Source organism: Miscanthus floridulus, chromosome 3, assembly GCF_019320115.1.
Source record: "Miscanthus floridulus cultivar M001 chromosome 3, ASM1932011v1, whole genome shotgun sequence".
Lineage (NCBI taxonomy): Eukaryota > Viridiplantae > Streptophyta > Magnoliopsida > Poales > Poaceae > Miscanthus > Miscanthus floridulus.
Window position 1 is genome coordinate 47277613 of NC_089582.1, and position 15152 is coordinate 47292764.

Genomic DNA, 15152 nt, shown 5'->3' on the forward strand with positions numbered 1-15152 from the left:
GATCATGCTGTTCTTCCTTCTCTTTGGGCTAGGCCGAGCACAGCAGCCGGCAAACACAATCTGTACTCGGCAGTTGGTGGCGGTTGGCGTTTGAGCCCGACTGAGTATTGGGTTACAAACACCAGCTCGCCTGGGCCGGGCTAAATCGGTACAGGTGCACAAACAAGCTATGTTGTAGCAGTTGGGGCAGACCTGCCCACACCTGATCCGTTTGGGCTGGCTAGGCCGTGCTGGTCCAGGTGCGCAAACGCGTCCCAAAAGTCCAAACAACCGGGAGTGCAATTGACACGTTGGAACCAAGCCCGTCGTCTATCGGTCTATGTGGTCCCCAAAAGCCTCGTTTATCAGTTCAAACTGGGCCTTGCTTGCTCCTCTGTGGAACTGACACGGCGCGGCCCAACCAAGCCCATCCTAACCCCACACGTGCTCTGCCGCTGATTGGCCAGGCAGGACGCCGCAAAGCCAGCCGCGGCGACGAGGGTGCGGCTCCGTGGAGAGCGAGGATGACGACCAACCGGAGATGAGGTCCGAGACGGTAGCGCCGAGCACGCGCAGGCGCAGTTGAGGTACGCTCGGTTCACTCCCCACCATCTCACCCAGGACACAAGACCTATCCCTTCCGTTCCGCAGTGTTCTCTGCTGCGTTGACATTAACTGCAGCTAGAGTAGAAGAGGAGCCTTTCATTTGGCTCCCGTGGTAAGGGATTACAGAAGTAATCTCTATGCTCGAGCTAGTCTAGGAGATAATCTCACTTCTGCCACAGATGTGGTATGTGTTCGTGTGGGATCAAATCCTCCATTGGGTTTGGTGTCAATCTCTGAATTATATTTGTAGTTGTCATCCTCCATTTGGTTTGATGTCAATCTCTGTAAATTATAGTTGTAGTCGTCTTTTCAGAGGTAGCGCTGAAGTAGTCACACGGATGAATTGGATGTGTGTGTAAAAGTAAAACTCCTGTAGAGACTGGAATAAAAATTTTCTTTTCCAAAACTACAATTACAAGATAGATACAATTTCTTTTTCTTTTTGGTTCCCAACGATTAATCCCCTGTTTGCAGTTTGACGCATCAGGCATAGCGTACTTTTTCCTAAACAACAATCCGATGAACCAAATTTCACAACAGCAGGCAATGAGGGCTTAGAAACATAGAAACGCCGACTGGCACGTTGCAAGAAATTATTTGAAAGGACTCGTATATTTGCTTCATCCATCCACTGGCAGTTACCAGGGACAAAGCAGCCCTTTTCAAGGCATGCATCTTTCATGTGGAGAAGGCTGAGACTTTTTCCGACTTCTGAGCACCTTATACACCACTGCCTGATGAAAAATCTTCAAGTTGTTGTATGTCACTTTGCTTCTAGTCGTTGATAGTTACAACACCACCTTCCGTGTGATTGCTCATGTAAATCAACCTCTTCAACTTTTCTTCCATCGGTTCAGGTTGGCTAATCATATCGGCCTTTGCTGTGGTACCCCAAATAACCATGAGCCGTTCATTTTGTTAGATTGAACGGTTACGATCACCTATTACCTCACATGAGGTAATATGTGAAATATATATTTATTTAATTTTTTATTTTATAAAGTATGACAAACAAGGAAAGTTTGAGATATAAAAAATATTTTTTCTAGATTTGATTGATACATGTGTGATCTGGCAGATATGGTTTACACTCAATGTGATTTTGTACGTGATTATGCATTGCTATGTTGCCATACGTAATTGCATGGTACACGGACGTGCTTATATGTACCGAGTTGCCGTATTGCCACAGGTGATTTTGGACGTGCTTACATCTTACCGTGCTGCTATACAAAACGTGTTATAGAAAATTGCTCTCTAAGATAGACTATGGAATACAAATATGCATGAAATCGAACTCGGAAAACATTATTTATATCCTTATTATAGTTCGACTTCAAATACAGATATGGACATATCATACATGAATACAAATTGGCTAGTTTGAGTTCAGATTTTCATTCAGATATCAACTTGAGATCAGCATGTTGAGATTTAAAATATAAACATGTAAAAGGTCTTGAAAGTTGAAACTATTATCAATAAATATTTCCTTAATTTCTTATCTTCACAGAAAAGGAAGGAGGCAAGCAGCCTCTGTCTCCGTGACGAGGTCAGCATGACTGGGGGATTTGGCAAGATTTTTTTCTTTTTCCTATGTCAATTAATTAATCAATTAGTCTAAAAAACATAAAAAATCAAGGGCTCAGATTTGTTTAAGGTATTACCTCCTAGCAAGTAAAGGATATACCGTAGCATTGCCCAATCATATCCTGACAACAGAACGGAATTAAGTCAAATAATGCTTCTCTAATCAACATTTTGTGTTTGTGGCCTTTTCAGGGACGAATTCTTCCACACCCTCACTATGGGACACCTCCATATTATTGGACATGTCTCCACTTTTTGCTCCTAAGTCATGGACTGTGTTGTTGTCTTTTTAAGTTCTCATCTCCAAGTTCAGTTGTAGCATCCAGACCATCTCTCTGTACATAGGATTACTCTCAACCGTTTTAGTGCTATTCTGTCAAGGTAGATTCGGACTTCTACTAAGCAAGTTTTATTACTTGTGGTTCAAGTTCATATATCTAAGTTCTTATGCATACTGTTATATGTTGCTTTTGTTGAGCAGGAAAGGGGTGTTACATGTGCTTGAATTCTCATGGCGGAGATGGTTAGCTCCGCAGTTATCCAGGAAACTGTTAGCCAGATCCTATCTGGGCTGGTTCAAAAATATGAGGAGAAAGAGGAATCAAATGTGAACAGAAACTTGGAGAGGCTACAGATGGCGCACATCTGGCTGGAGGCTGCTCTCGATATATCTGATAAGTGGCAGGTCACTGATGCATCCTTGTTGCGTTGGCATAAAAAGCTGAAGCGTGCTGCTCAAGAATGTGATGACTGATGACACGCTGCACAAATGCAAGCAGAGAATTGTAGAGGGTGAACAGATGGAACAAGAGGTGAGGAAGTCCTCCTTTCCTACACGAGTAGCACGTGCCACCAAGTTATTTATCTCTAGTGCCTTTAGCGGTAAGAACGAGCTGAGTGGATCCATTGTTCAAAGATTTGAGTGGTATGCAGATGGTGCTAGCGATTTCTTGAGATTCACGGAGCTTGGTGGCACTCCACGCCATATCATGCCCTTCAACCCTCTTATCAGAAACCTTTTTACAGGCAAGAACCTACAACATAAAATCAGTCTGGGAAATGAGTGCACCTTTTTTCTACTATGGATACCCTTCAGTGTTACAGAGCATGGAATAGAAGCTAGCCTATTCTTTCTCCAGAAAGATGGCAATGCACCTGAGAATAATTTTTACTTTAGTGTCATGCTACAACTTTCAGAGAGTACAGATATAGTCGGAATTGCAGTTAACTGCTTGCAGTTGTTTACCCCTCTTTTCAAGTCCACAGTTGAAATTATTAGGAATAGACTTGTGCAGCTGCCTACACAAGACTTCAGATGGGCACCATATGTTGATTCACAGCAGAAAGAACATTGGGACAATCATCCCAGATTTTGCGCTCAATGGTTTCGCCCAGACCCATTATGTTGCAAGCAACTTGATCAGCATGAGCTTTGCTGCACTAGCAAAACTGATAGATATGTACATTAGGAAAGTGTATATTAGGCAAGTCTATATTTAGTATGATTAGCACCTGCCATGTATTGCATATATGCTGCCATGTAATTGGCTATATATATCAAGGTCACCCCCCCACGTTGGGTGTGTGGTGTTTCCCTTCTATCTCTGTTATTCTACATGGTATCACAGACCAAGATCAATTAGATCCTGGACCTTCTACTTCCGCCTCCTTCCACCCCACCTCTTCCCTGGGCGCCCCTCCTCCTGTGGCGAGATGTCCTCCAACGCCGATGCCTCGGCCGCAGCTGCTGCCGCTGCTGCTGCTGCACCACCACCGCCGCAGGCCGTCGTCGTCCACCCCTACACCGCCGTGAACGTGAAGACTCACATTCCGGTTACCCTGGAGATGAAGAATCCTAACTTCACCAAGTGGGCTTCGTTCTTCAAGGCCTTGTGTGGGAAATTCAGCCTTCGCCCCCACATCGACGGACCAGCCCCTCCGACTGCTGATCCATCGTGGGACATTGCCGAGTGCACTGTCCGCGGCTGGATCCTCAACACCGTCGACGACTCGGTTCTTGATCTTGCCATCACCGACGAGAACCAGTCCGCCCGCGAGCTGTGGGTGGCGATTGAGGGCCTCTTCCGTTCCAACCGCGCGCCCCGGGCCGTCTTCCTGCTTGAAGAGTTTCACTCCTTGAAACAGGGTGACTCGACGATTGACGAGTACTGCCAGCGCCTCAAGATCAAGGCCGCCGCTCTTCGGGACGTCGGCCATACCATCGAGGACTCCCAACTCGTCCTCAGCCTCCTACGCGGCCTCAACCCACGCTACACTGCCACTGCCGACGACATCGCCAACTCCCCCGAGCTGCCTTCCTTTTCCAGGGCGCGAGAAATGCTCTCCCTCAAAGAGCTGCGCCTCGCCAACGACGAGAAGACCACGGCTGCATCTGCCATGGTGGCCGCCTCTGGCTCCTGCACTTCTCCAGGGTGCTGGCCCTCCTCCTCTGTGGCCACTGGCGCTGCTCCCAAGGGCTCTGGGGGCGGCAGGAAAGGCAAGGGCGGCAAGAAACAGGGCGGCTGGCGCGGCCAAGGCACCAGCGCTGGCTGGCAGCAGGGCAGCGGCAGTGGACAGAAAGGGGCCAACCGCCCCATGGGGCCCTGGTTCTGCTACAACCCATGGGCCTTCCAGGGCGGCGTTCCTCCTCCAGGCCGCAGCTGGCAGCAGGGCAACAGCCCCGGCGGCTGGCCCCCTCACGGTGACCAGGGCATCATGGGTGCCAATCCACAGGCCCACACCGTCTTCGCTCCCCCTTCGCCAGCTCCATCCGCTCCACTGTGGGATCAGGCCGGCCTCATCGCTGCCTTGAACCAGATGGCGCTCCAGAACTCCGGCTGGGTCATGGACTCCGGCGCCACCTCCCACATGCATAACTCGGATGGTATACTCATCTCCCGTCAACTCTCTTCTATCCCATCCATGACTGTTGGCAGCGGCCATCATCTTCCTGTCTCCTGCTCCGGCAGCTCCACTTTACCAGGCCACGCGTCTCCCTTCTCGCTTCGCAATGTTCTAGTTGTCCCCTCTCTAGTGCGCAACTTACTTTCGGTTCGCCAATTCACTCGTGACAACAATTGCACTATCGAATTTGACGCATTTGGCTTTTCTGTTAAGGACCTGCAGACTAGACGCGTGATTCTTCGCTCCAATAGCTCCGACGGCCTCTACACCGTCCCTGCCACGCCACAAGCCAACCTCGTCACCTCCACCGACCTATGGCATCATCGTCTTGGTCATCCAGGAGCTGCTGCCCTCCATTTGCTTAGACACAATAATTCCATTTCCTGTAATAAATCAGCTCATACTCTTTGTCACTCATGTCAACTTGGCAAGCATGTGCGGCTGCCTTTTGGCAATTCCAGTTCCGTTTCCTCTTTACCTTTTGAGCTTATACACTGTGATGTTTGGACATCCCCGGTCGCTAGTATTTCTGGTGCACAGTACTACCTTGTCATCCTCGATGACTTCACCCACTTTTGCTGGACCTTCCCCCTAGTCCACAAGTCCGAGGTAGCTACTCACATCACTCAGTTTTGCGCCTTCGTCCACACATAGTTCAGCCTTCCTGTCAAGGCTGTTCAGGCCGACAATGGCACTGAATTTGTCAACAATACCCTCGCCACCTTCTTCGCCTCTAGCGGCATTCACTTACGCCTCTCCTGCCCTTACACCTCCCCTCAAAACGGCAAGGCTGAACGTATCATCCGTTCTCTGAACAACATATGCCGCACGCTGCTCATCCACGCCCACATGCCACCCAAATATTGGGCAGAGGCACTAGCTACAGCCACATATCTCCTCAACAGGCGCCCCTGCTCAGCCATTCACCATAGAGTTCCCTATGAGCAACTCTTCAAGCAGTCCCCAGACTACACTATTCTTCGTGTCTTCGGTTGCCTCTGCTATCCCAACCTCACCGCCACTTCCAAACACAAGCTGGCCCATCGCTCCACAGCCTGTGTCTTTCTTGGATACCCCTCCTCTCACAAGGGTTATCGGTGTCTCGACCTCACAACTAGACGGATTATCATCTCCCGTCATGTTGTCTTCGACGAGAATCATTTTCCGTTCAGCACTGACCCCACCAGTGAGCCCACAAGCTCTCTGGATTTTCTTCTTCCAGGTCCTGCTGCGCCGGTGCACCACACTGCCACCATGGTGCCCCCTGCGGTCGCCCCGTCGCCAGTCGCCGCTGAGTAGCCGCGACACCGAGCTCAACTGGAGAGCTCGCTGAGGACCCCGCCATCCTACAGATTGGCCCGGTCCTTCCTCCTTGCCCGGCTGCTCCTGCTCCAACCGGTCCACCTCTACGGGTCTACGTTCGGCGGCGTGCTGGTGCTCCCGCCCCGGCTGCTGAGCCGGCTCCTGCACCACTGTCCGCACCAGTCGTGGAGGTGCCCCCGCCGGCGCCCGCTGTTCCAGAACAGCCGGCTCCTGCTCCAGTTGTGGTAGCCGGTCCGCCACCTCCTACTTCGAGCCGACCTGTGACGCGCCTCCAGACAGGCTCGCTGAAGCCTGTTGATCGTTACGGCTTCCCATCGTCTGCTCACGTCGCCGCCGCCTCCACTGCCTCACCCATTCCCCGCGACTACCGAGGGGCCCTTGCCGACCCCTAGTGGCGCGCGGCCATGGCTGAGGAGTACAAGGCTCTCGTCGACAACGACACGTGGCGACTCGTTTCCCGGCCCCTAGGTGCCAACGTGGTGACAGGCAAGTGGATCTTCCGGCACAAGTTCCACTCCGATGGCACCCTAGCTCGTCACAAGGCTCACTGGGTCGTTCGCGGCTTCACCCAGCGCCACGGCATCGACTACGACGAAACGTTTAGCCCCGTCGTCAAGCCTGCCACCATTCGGATCGTCCTCAGCATCGCCGCTTCTCGTCAGTGGCCCATCCACCAGCTGGACGTGAAGAATGCCTTTCTTCACGGTCACCTGCACGAGACGGTCTACTGTCAGCAGCCCCCCGGCTTCGTCGACCCGGCGCGTCCCGACGCCGTCTGTCTTCTTCAGCGCTCCCTTTACGGCCTCAAGCAGGCCCCGCGGGCGTGGCACCAGCGCTTCGCCACGTACGTTCGATATCTCGGCTTCGTCGCTTCTGCCACCGACACCTCCCTCTTCGTCTACACTGAGGGCGGCGCCAGTGCCTACTTGCTGCTGTACGTCGACGACATCGTCCTCACGGCTTCCTCGGAAGCTCTGCTCCGCCGCATCATTGGTCGCCTTCACTCTGAGTTTGCCATGACGGATCTTGGGGAGCTCCATCACTTCCTAGGGATCTCCGTCACTCGCTCCTCCGACGGGCTCTTCCTCAGCCAAAGGCAGTACGCGGTGGATCTTCTTCAGAAGGCGGGCATGGCCGAATGTCACTCGACATCGACGCCTGTCGACTCTCGTGCTAAGCTCTCTGCCACGGAGGGCGCTCCCGTCGCCGACCCCGCCACGTACCGGAGTCTCGCCGGCTCACTTCAGTACTTGACACTCACTCGCCCCGACCTGGCGTACGCTGTGCAGCAGGTGTGCCTCTTTATGCATGATCCGCGCGAAGCTCACCTTGCGCTGATCAAGCGCATCCTTCGGTATGTGAAGGGCACACTGTCAGCTGGCCTCCACATCAGCACTGGGCCTATCGACAAGTTGATTGCCTACTCCGACGCTGACTGGGCAGGGTGCCCCGACTCTCGCCGCTCCACCTCCGGCTTCTGCGTCTTCCTCGGCGACAGCTTGGTGTCCTGGTCGTCCAAACGGCAAACCACGGTGTCCCGGTCCAGTGCAGAGGCCGAGTACCGGGCTGTTGCTCATGTGGTCGCAGAGTGCTGTTGGCTTCGACAGCTTCTTCAGGAACTTCACGTTCCATTGAAGGTCGCCACAGTTGTCTACTGTGACAACGTCAGCGCTGTCTATATGACAGCCAACCCGGTCCACCACCGCCGTACCAAGCACATTGAGATCGACATCCATTTCGTCCGTGAGAAGGTGGCTCTCGGCGAGGTTCGCGTTCTCCATGTGCCGTCCAAGTATCAGTTTGCTGATCTCATGACAAAGGGGCTGCCGGTTCAGCTCTTTGAGGATTTTCGGTCCAGTCTGTGCATCCGGAATCCTGATGCTTCGACTGAGGGCGGCTGATAGATATGTACATTAGGAAAGTGTATATTAGGCAAGTCTATATTTAGTATGATTAGCACCTGCCATGTATTGCATATATGCTGCCATGTAATTGGCTATATATATCAAGGTCACCCCCCCACGTTGGGTGTGTGGTGTTTCCCTTCTATCTCTGTTATTCTACAAAAACAGACATGTCAAAATTACCAGATATTTCCCTACAGCCAGTCAAAGAAGTGAATTTGTAGTGCTATGTCTCACTGCCCATCAGCAAAATTCCTCCACTAGGTACAAGACACCTGATAGCTGGACTCCTCTTTATGCCCCATGGCTCTTCAAAAGACCTGCTGCTTGCAGATAAAAGCTCTGCAATAGCAGTGACTGAAAGCAAGGGGCAGCAGTGCTTGCATTCAGACGTTACCTCGGAACAGCTGGAAAAAGTCATACAGCAACAAGCAATATATCACTTCCAGCGGAATGCCGAAGCAACAGTTTACCAGATGCTTTGGAAGTATGAACATAATACTGCATATATTCAGGTTGAGAAGGCCAGCTCGAAGATGCAAAGCAAAGGAAAATTGATTTGGGGTTCTGGGAAAGGAAAGATCTCACGTGGACAGGTTCAGACATATGTGATCCCTCACTTCGTCAACATGTAGGTTGCACAGGCACCCCTCTGGCTGCAAGGCTTGATTGGAAACTGGGTTCTCAATGAATCGCCTGAAATCGTAAATCATGGTGCAGTATGGATCCATAATAGGAGGGAGCAATAGAAGAATGGAAATGGAGTTTTCTTGCGCTACTCGTGTGTCCTGTATTGTTAACTCTATTATTTCTTATTGAAAATATATGCAGCTCCCCTGCATATTCTCTAAAAGGAAATGGCATTTTCTGGGGAGTAAACTGAATCTGAGTATTTCTGACTGAGGATCCATTAATTTGGCTCGTTAGATCAAGGGAATAAGGGATCACAGAAGGAGCCCCCATGTTTGAGTTAGTTTAGGAGAGAACGGATCTTCTACTATAAATGTGGTCATGTAGGAGGAATCCTCCATTTGGTTTGATGTCAGCCTCTGAAGTATCATTGCATTTGTAGTCTACCATATACAGATACATATTGTTCCCCATTTTTTTGGTCCCCAATAATTAATTCCTCGTCTGCAAGAAATTATTTATAAAGGCTGATATATATGTCTCATCCACTAGCATGTACCAACAACAGTGCAGCGCTTTCAAGGTATGCATCTTACATGTGTAGAAGATGGAGACTTTTCTGACTTCTGAACACCCTATACACCACTGTCTAATGAAAAATCATCAAGTTGTAGTATGTCACTTTGCTCGCTGGTCGTTGACAGTTACAACACCACCTTCGATGTGATTTCTTATGCACACATAATTATGTGGCAGGAGATGGCACACATCAGGCTGGAGGCTGCTCGCGTGCTCTTGAGATGTCTAATAAGTGGCAGGTCACTGATGCGTCCTTGTTGCGATGCTGTAAAATGCTGAAGGGTGCTGCACAAGAATGCGATGACAGGCTGCACAAATGCATGCAGAGAATCCTAGAAGTCAACTGATGAAACAGGAGTGTTCGGCTGGCTGGTTGAATAAGCCAAAATACTGTTTCGGATAGGTTGTTGGGAGAGGAAAATACTGTTCTGGCTGAAAGACACTGTTCATGTCAGTACCCGCGTGAGTGGGCTGGCCAGCACCAGCCAGCCAGCCAGCCGAACACGCCAGGTGAGAAATTCCATTGCAGTCAGCTGTCAGAGATTTTCCATTGCAGTGACTCTTCTGTCCCCGCCCTTGACTGCCAAACCCCTACCGATGAGTTGACTAGTACTCCTCTTTCCTCACTCTATCACTGTCCATATGCCAGCTGTATGGACAGCAAAAGCAAGGTGTGAACAAATGAATTCCCCCTTGATCACCATCTCTTGACCAGTAGTAGGAAGCTCGCAACAGGTAGCAATACTCCAGTAAGATGCCAGCAAGGTATGAGATTTTCTCTGATACCCACATGTTTCAGTTGCACCAATAACAAATTGCTTCTCCTTATAGTGCTACTCTGTCTACTTCCTGTACAGAACAGGTGAACCCCTGAGAGGAGTCTGCATAAGCGATCCTCATGGCGAGGATGGTGGCTTCAGCCTTTGTTCAGGAGACCGTGAGCAGAGTCACCTCCTACCTATTCAGCAAGCTTGACGACAAGGTGGAGGCATCCAGAGGACATTATGCTGAGAGACTTGAGATGGCGCACACCGAACTGGAGCTCGCACTCGAGAGATCTGCAAGGATGCCCATCACAGATGTGTCCCTGCTACGGCGCAGGAAGCTGCTGGAACGTGCCTTCGAGGACTGCGAATATCTGCTACACAGGTGCAGCAAGCAGCAAGCAGCAAGCAGCAAGCAGCAAGCAACAGACATTTCAGAGATGAAGCAACCGGCAACAAACTCCTTCACTAAACGGATTGCACAGGTGACTCAATCATCCATATCCTCCTATTTTGCTGGGTTTTGCAAAGACAGCACTTGCTGCTCCGATGTTCGAAGATTTGAGTGGTTGGCAGAATGCGCCAACCGTTTTCTCAAAGATGTGGAGTCTGGATGCTCACCTCAGCGGTGCATGTTCTCCAACCCTCTTGTCAGAAAACTTCTTCAGGGCAAAAATCTGCAGTACAACAAGGTGCAAGAAAGCATACTCTGTCGTGTTCACATATGGCCCATGCGTGTGGAAGGGCGTGGTGTCGAGGCAGCACTTGAATTTCTCTATGAAGATTGCAAGATGCCGACGAGAAGTTTTGTTCTCGCACTAATGCTGCGACTGTCAGAGAGCACGGACATTGTTGGGACTGCTATAAGATGCTTGCAGTCATTCACATCTTCGATGAAGCATACTGCTGAAGCTGTAATGGGAGAACTCACTCGACTTCCTCTGCAAGATATTTCTGATTCAGGCACTTTTGCTCCATGTTTCAGCATGCAAGATTTGTGCAACAAGGACACCCAGTTTTAGCGACGGGATGCATTATGTTGCAAACCAAAAGGTTGTGCTGAATCAAACACCCCATCAGAACTATCATCCACATTCCCAGAGCAGCTTATCCTGGTACATGTCGAATGCTATGTTTTGGCCTCTGAGTGCACCAACTTGCATAACAAAAAAGGAGACGGAGCTGTCAAAAATGTCGTGGGTGATTGGCCAGCTCTGAAGCTGGGAGTGGGTTTCGCGCCTCATTTCTTCCAAGATGGCATGCCAGGGACGACTGCATTTGAGATCATTGAAGGGAAGGCACTGCCCGTTATTAGTGATAGCCTGCAGCAAATGGATGAGACAGTGCGATCGAAAGCAATAGACCATTACATATGCCACCCTGATCAGATGGCTTATAGAATGGCTTGGTGTCCAGGACATGGCGCTGCCTACTTCGTCGTGCGGAAATCAGGCCCCAGAAAAGCGAGTGTGTCCAAATCTAACAACAGATTAAGGATCCAGAGAGCTGTTCGAGCGTGAGTGATGAAGGAGCAGGAATTCATGTTCGCCAATGGAGTAGATATATGGTTAGGTTCGACCACGTACCCTAGCATTTGTAACACGTAATCTGCTGCTCCCCAAATCTCTCTTTGCTGTAGATTAGGAATTGGAACTGGTCAGCATGGCTATCCATTCTCTAGTGCTGTAGCAGTATGGCAATATGCCACCTCTAGTACATTAGTTGGTAGCTATTACATCAACCATGTCTTGGTAGTGCGTTGATCTAAGCATTGTACTGCTAGGACTAGGAGTAGTTGAGGCTGTACTCAGCTATACTCATGTGTACCTTATAGTTGGTACATGAGTTGTATATATTTCTCACCTAAGGCAATGCAAAGGAGTAGTTCAGTTTGCCACATTCAGAAGCAGAGCTTCAGCTAGGGCTGGGCTTGTGCTGTGTGTGTTCTTGAACTCAATCTCTTCTTCTACATCTAGTTATAGTGAGCGAGTGTGCTGGTAAGCTTATTGCTTACCTGTGCAGGGCAGCGAGGGACCAACAAGTGGTATAAGAACCGTACAGCATTGCTGGAGGTCGTCGTGCGCACGGTGCGAGAGGTCAGCAACACCAGTTGGCCGACGCTGACTTATACCAACTATGGCGAGTGGGCGGTGACCATGAAGGTCAAGCTCAGAGCTCGACTGCTTTGGAATGCCATTGACAAGGGCACCGACAACAAAGAAGTCGATATGTCAGCGATGGAGACTATCCTCGCTGCTGTGCCGGCGGAGTACAGGGAGCCGTTGGGGACAAAGAAGACTGCTAAGGAGGCGTGGAAGGCCATTGCGGCGATGCACTTCGGTTCTGACCGCACAAAGAAGGCGACGGCACAACTGCTGAAGCAGGAGTACGCCAACCTCAAGTTTCGCGATGGAGAATCGATGGACTTCTCCCTCCGCCTGCAGTCACTCATCAGCAAGCTGTGGAGCCACGGCGTCACCATCAACGAAGAGGAAGTGGTCTCCAAGTACCTCCACTCCGTGCCGGTGAAGTACATTCAGATCGCTCACTCCATAGCGCATGGAGCAGGCCACGGCAACGATGGACAGCGGCAAGCTACTATTGACAGAGGAGGAGTGGGCTGCCCGGATGAGGGAGAAGAAGTCCGGGGAAGCCTCCTCCAACTGCGGTGGTGACGGCACGCGCCGCAGCAAGGCTTCTTTGGAGAAGAAGAAGAAGGTCGACCCCAACGCCTGCTGGCGCAGCGGGAAGACAGGCCACTGGGCAAAGAAGTGCCCAAATCACAAGCAGGAGAAGAAGGTCGAGGCTCATCTGGCGCAGGCTGATGATGATGATGAGGCCACTCTCTTGATGGCATCGTTCTGCACACTGCACGACATTGAAGTAGAGGAGAAAGCAGAGGAGGTGGCAATGGTGAAGCATGGGAAGACTCTGAAGGCTGTCGACCTCGATGAGCCGCGCGTCCAAGTCCATCTCGGACGTGTGGGCGGCAAGGAGCAGAGGTAGTACCTAGACTTTGGGGCCAACAACCACATGACGAGCTCCAAGGCGGCCTTCTCCGAGCTCGATGGGAACGTGACCGGCACGGTGAAGTTTGGTGATAGCTCAAGGGTGGTGATCCGAGGGCGCGGCACCATCATCTTCAGGTGCCAGAACAGCGAGCACCGCGCATTGACAGATGTGTATTACATCCCGCAGCTACGTTCAAGCATCATCAGCATTGGGCAACTGGATGAGAGCGGGAGTGAGGTTTTGATCAAGGACGTCGTCCTCAGGATCAGGGACCAGGAGCAGCGGCTTCTCGCCAAGGTGAAGAGGACCAAGAACCGACTGTACCTGCTCGACTAGAAGGTAGAGCATCCCATCTACATGGCAGCGCGACGCATGGAGGAGCCGTATCTATGGCATGCCCGGTTTAGCCATCTGAGCTTCGACGCCCTCGGCAAGCTGGAGAAGATGGTTCGGGGGCTACCTCACATCGAACACGTAGGCGAGTTGTGTGATAGCTACCTAGCCGGGAAGCAGAGGAGGTTGTCATTCCCTAAGACGGCGATGTACCGTGCGATAGAGGCCCATGAGCTGGTCCATGGTGACCTCTGTGGGCCAATCACGCCGGCAATGCACGGCGGGCGCAAGTACTTCATCCTGCTCATGGATGATTGCAGCCGCTACATGTGGTTGGAGCTCCTGACGAGCAAGGGTGAGGCGGCAGAGGCGATCAAGAGGTTCAAGGTACGTGTAGAGGCTAAGAACGGGAAGAAGCTATGCGTGCTGAGGACGGATCACAGTGATGAATTCACCTCCGTGTAGTTCGCTGCGTACTGCACGGATCAAGGGGTGGTACGTCACCACACCGCGTCGTACACACCGCAGTAGAATGGCGTGGTGGAGCGGTGGAACAAGACGGTGGTCGGCATGGCAAGGTCGATGATGAAGGCCAAGAAGATGCCAGCGGAGTTCTGGGCGAGGCGGTGACCACAGCGGTGTTCATCCTCAATCGTGCGCCCACCAAGGCCCTGAAGGGCAAGACACCATTCGAGGCATGGCATGGGCGCATGCCGAACATGGGGTTCCTCAGAACATTTGGTTGCGTCGACCATGTGAAGAACACCAAGCCTCACCTCACCAAGCTGGAGGATAGGAGCACACCCATGGTGATCCTAGGCTACGAGGAGGGCAGCAAGGCCTATCGACTCTATGATCCCAAGGGAGGCAAAGTGGTGATCTCCAGGGACACGGTGTTCAATGAGACGGTGGCCTAGGATTGGGAAGATTCGGGCAAGGGGGAAGTTGGTGGCGTCAATGGCACGTTTGCCGTCGAACACCTGGTGATCCAAGGGGAGGAGATGCTGGCGTTGAAGAACAGGCTATGGACGGGCCAAGTCTGGCAGCAGAGGCAGTCGAGGAGGAGCCGCCAAGTTCAGCCATGATGGGCGCAGGCGAGCAGTCTCCACCAACAGCGGCGCACTCGCCTCCACCTCAGTCCCCTGCTTTGACAAGACAGGGGACGCCTCCGCTCGAGTTTACATCTCCACCCACTGTCGACAGAATGTGATCGGCAGTACTCCGAGGGGTATCCGACGAAGATAGATTGATTGGCAGAGATGCGTGTAATCGAGAACAAGAAGGCAATAGAGACACACGAGTTAGACAGGTTCAGGCCGTCAGTGTGACGTAATACCCTACTCATATGGTCTGTTGGATTGTATTGGCTATCGTATGATATTGCGTGTTTTTGGAGGGGGTCCCTGCCCACCTTATATAGTCCAGGGGCAGGGTTACAAGTCGGTTAAGTCTAGGAGATAACCAAAAAGTAATAACAGATTACATGAATCATAGAATCATACGTATCCTAATAGATCTCGTAGTATCT

The 15152-nt window shown here is 51.3% G+C and overlaps 2 protein-coding genes and 1 pseudogene across 2 annotated transcripts; all 3 read left to right on the forward strand.

Moving 5' to 3' along the window:
- The first annotated feature begins 401 nt into the window (after positions 1-401).
- Positions 402-3666, forward strand: LOC136541624 (uncharacterized; annotated as a pseudogene).
- A 6480-nt stretch (positions 3667-10146) lies between these two features.
- LOC136541625 (uncharacterized) lies at positions 10147-12033 on the forward strand. The gene is made up of 2 exons (XM_066533608.1): positions 10147-10280; positions 10373-12033. The coding sequence occupies exon 2, from the start codon at positions 10414-10416 to the stop codon at positions 11299-11301; it is 888 nt and encodes a 295-aa protein (XP_066389705.1). The 5' UTR covers positions 10147-10280; positions 10373-10413; the 3' UTR covers positions 11302-12033.
- Positions 12034-13312: 1279 nt separating this feature from the next.
- Positions 13313-13627, forward strand: LOC136543683 (uncharacterized). Its single transcript, XM_066536067.1, has one exon. The coding sequence runs from the start codon at positions 13313-13315 to the stop codon at positions 13625-13627; it is 315 nt and encodes a 104-aa protein (XP_066392164.1).
- The last annotated feature ends 1525 nt before the right edge of the window (positions 13628-15152 follow it).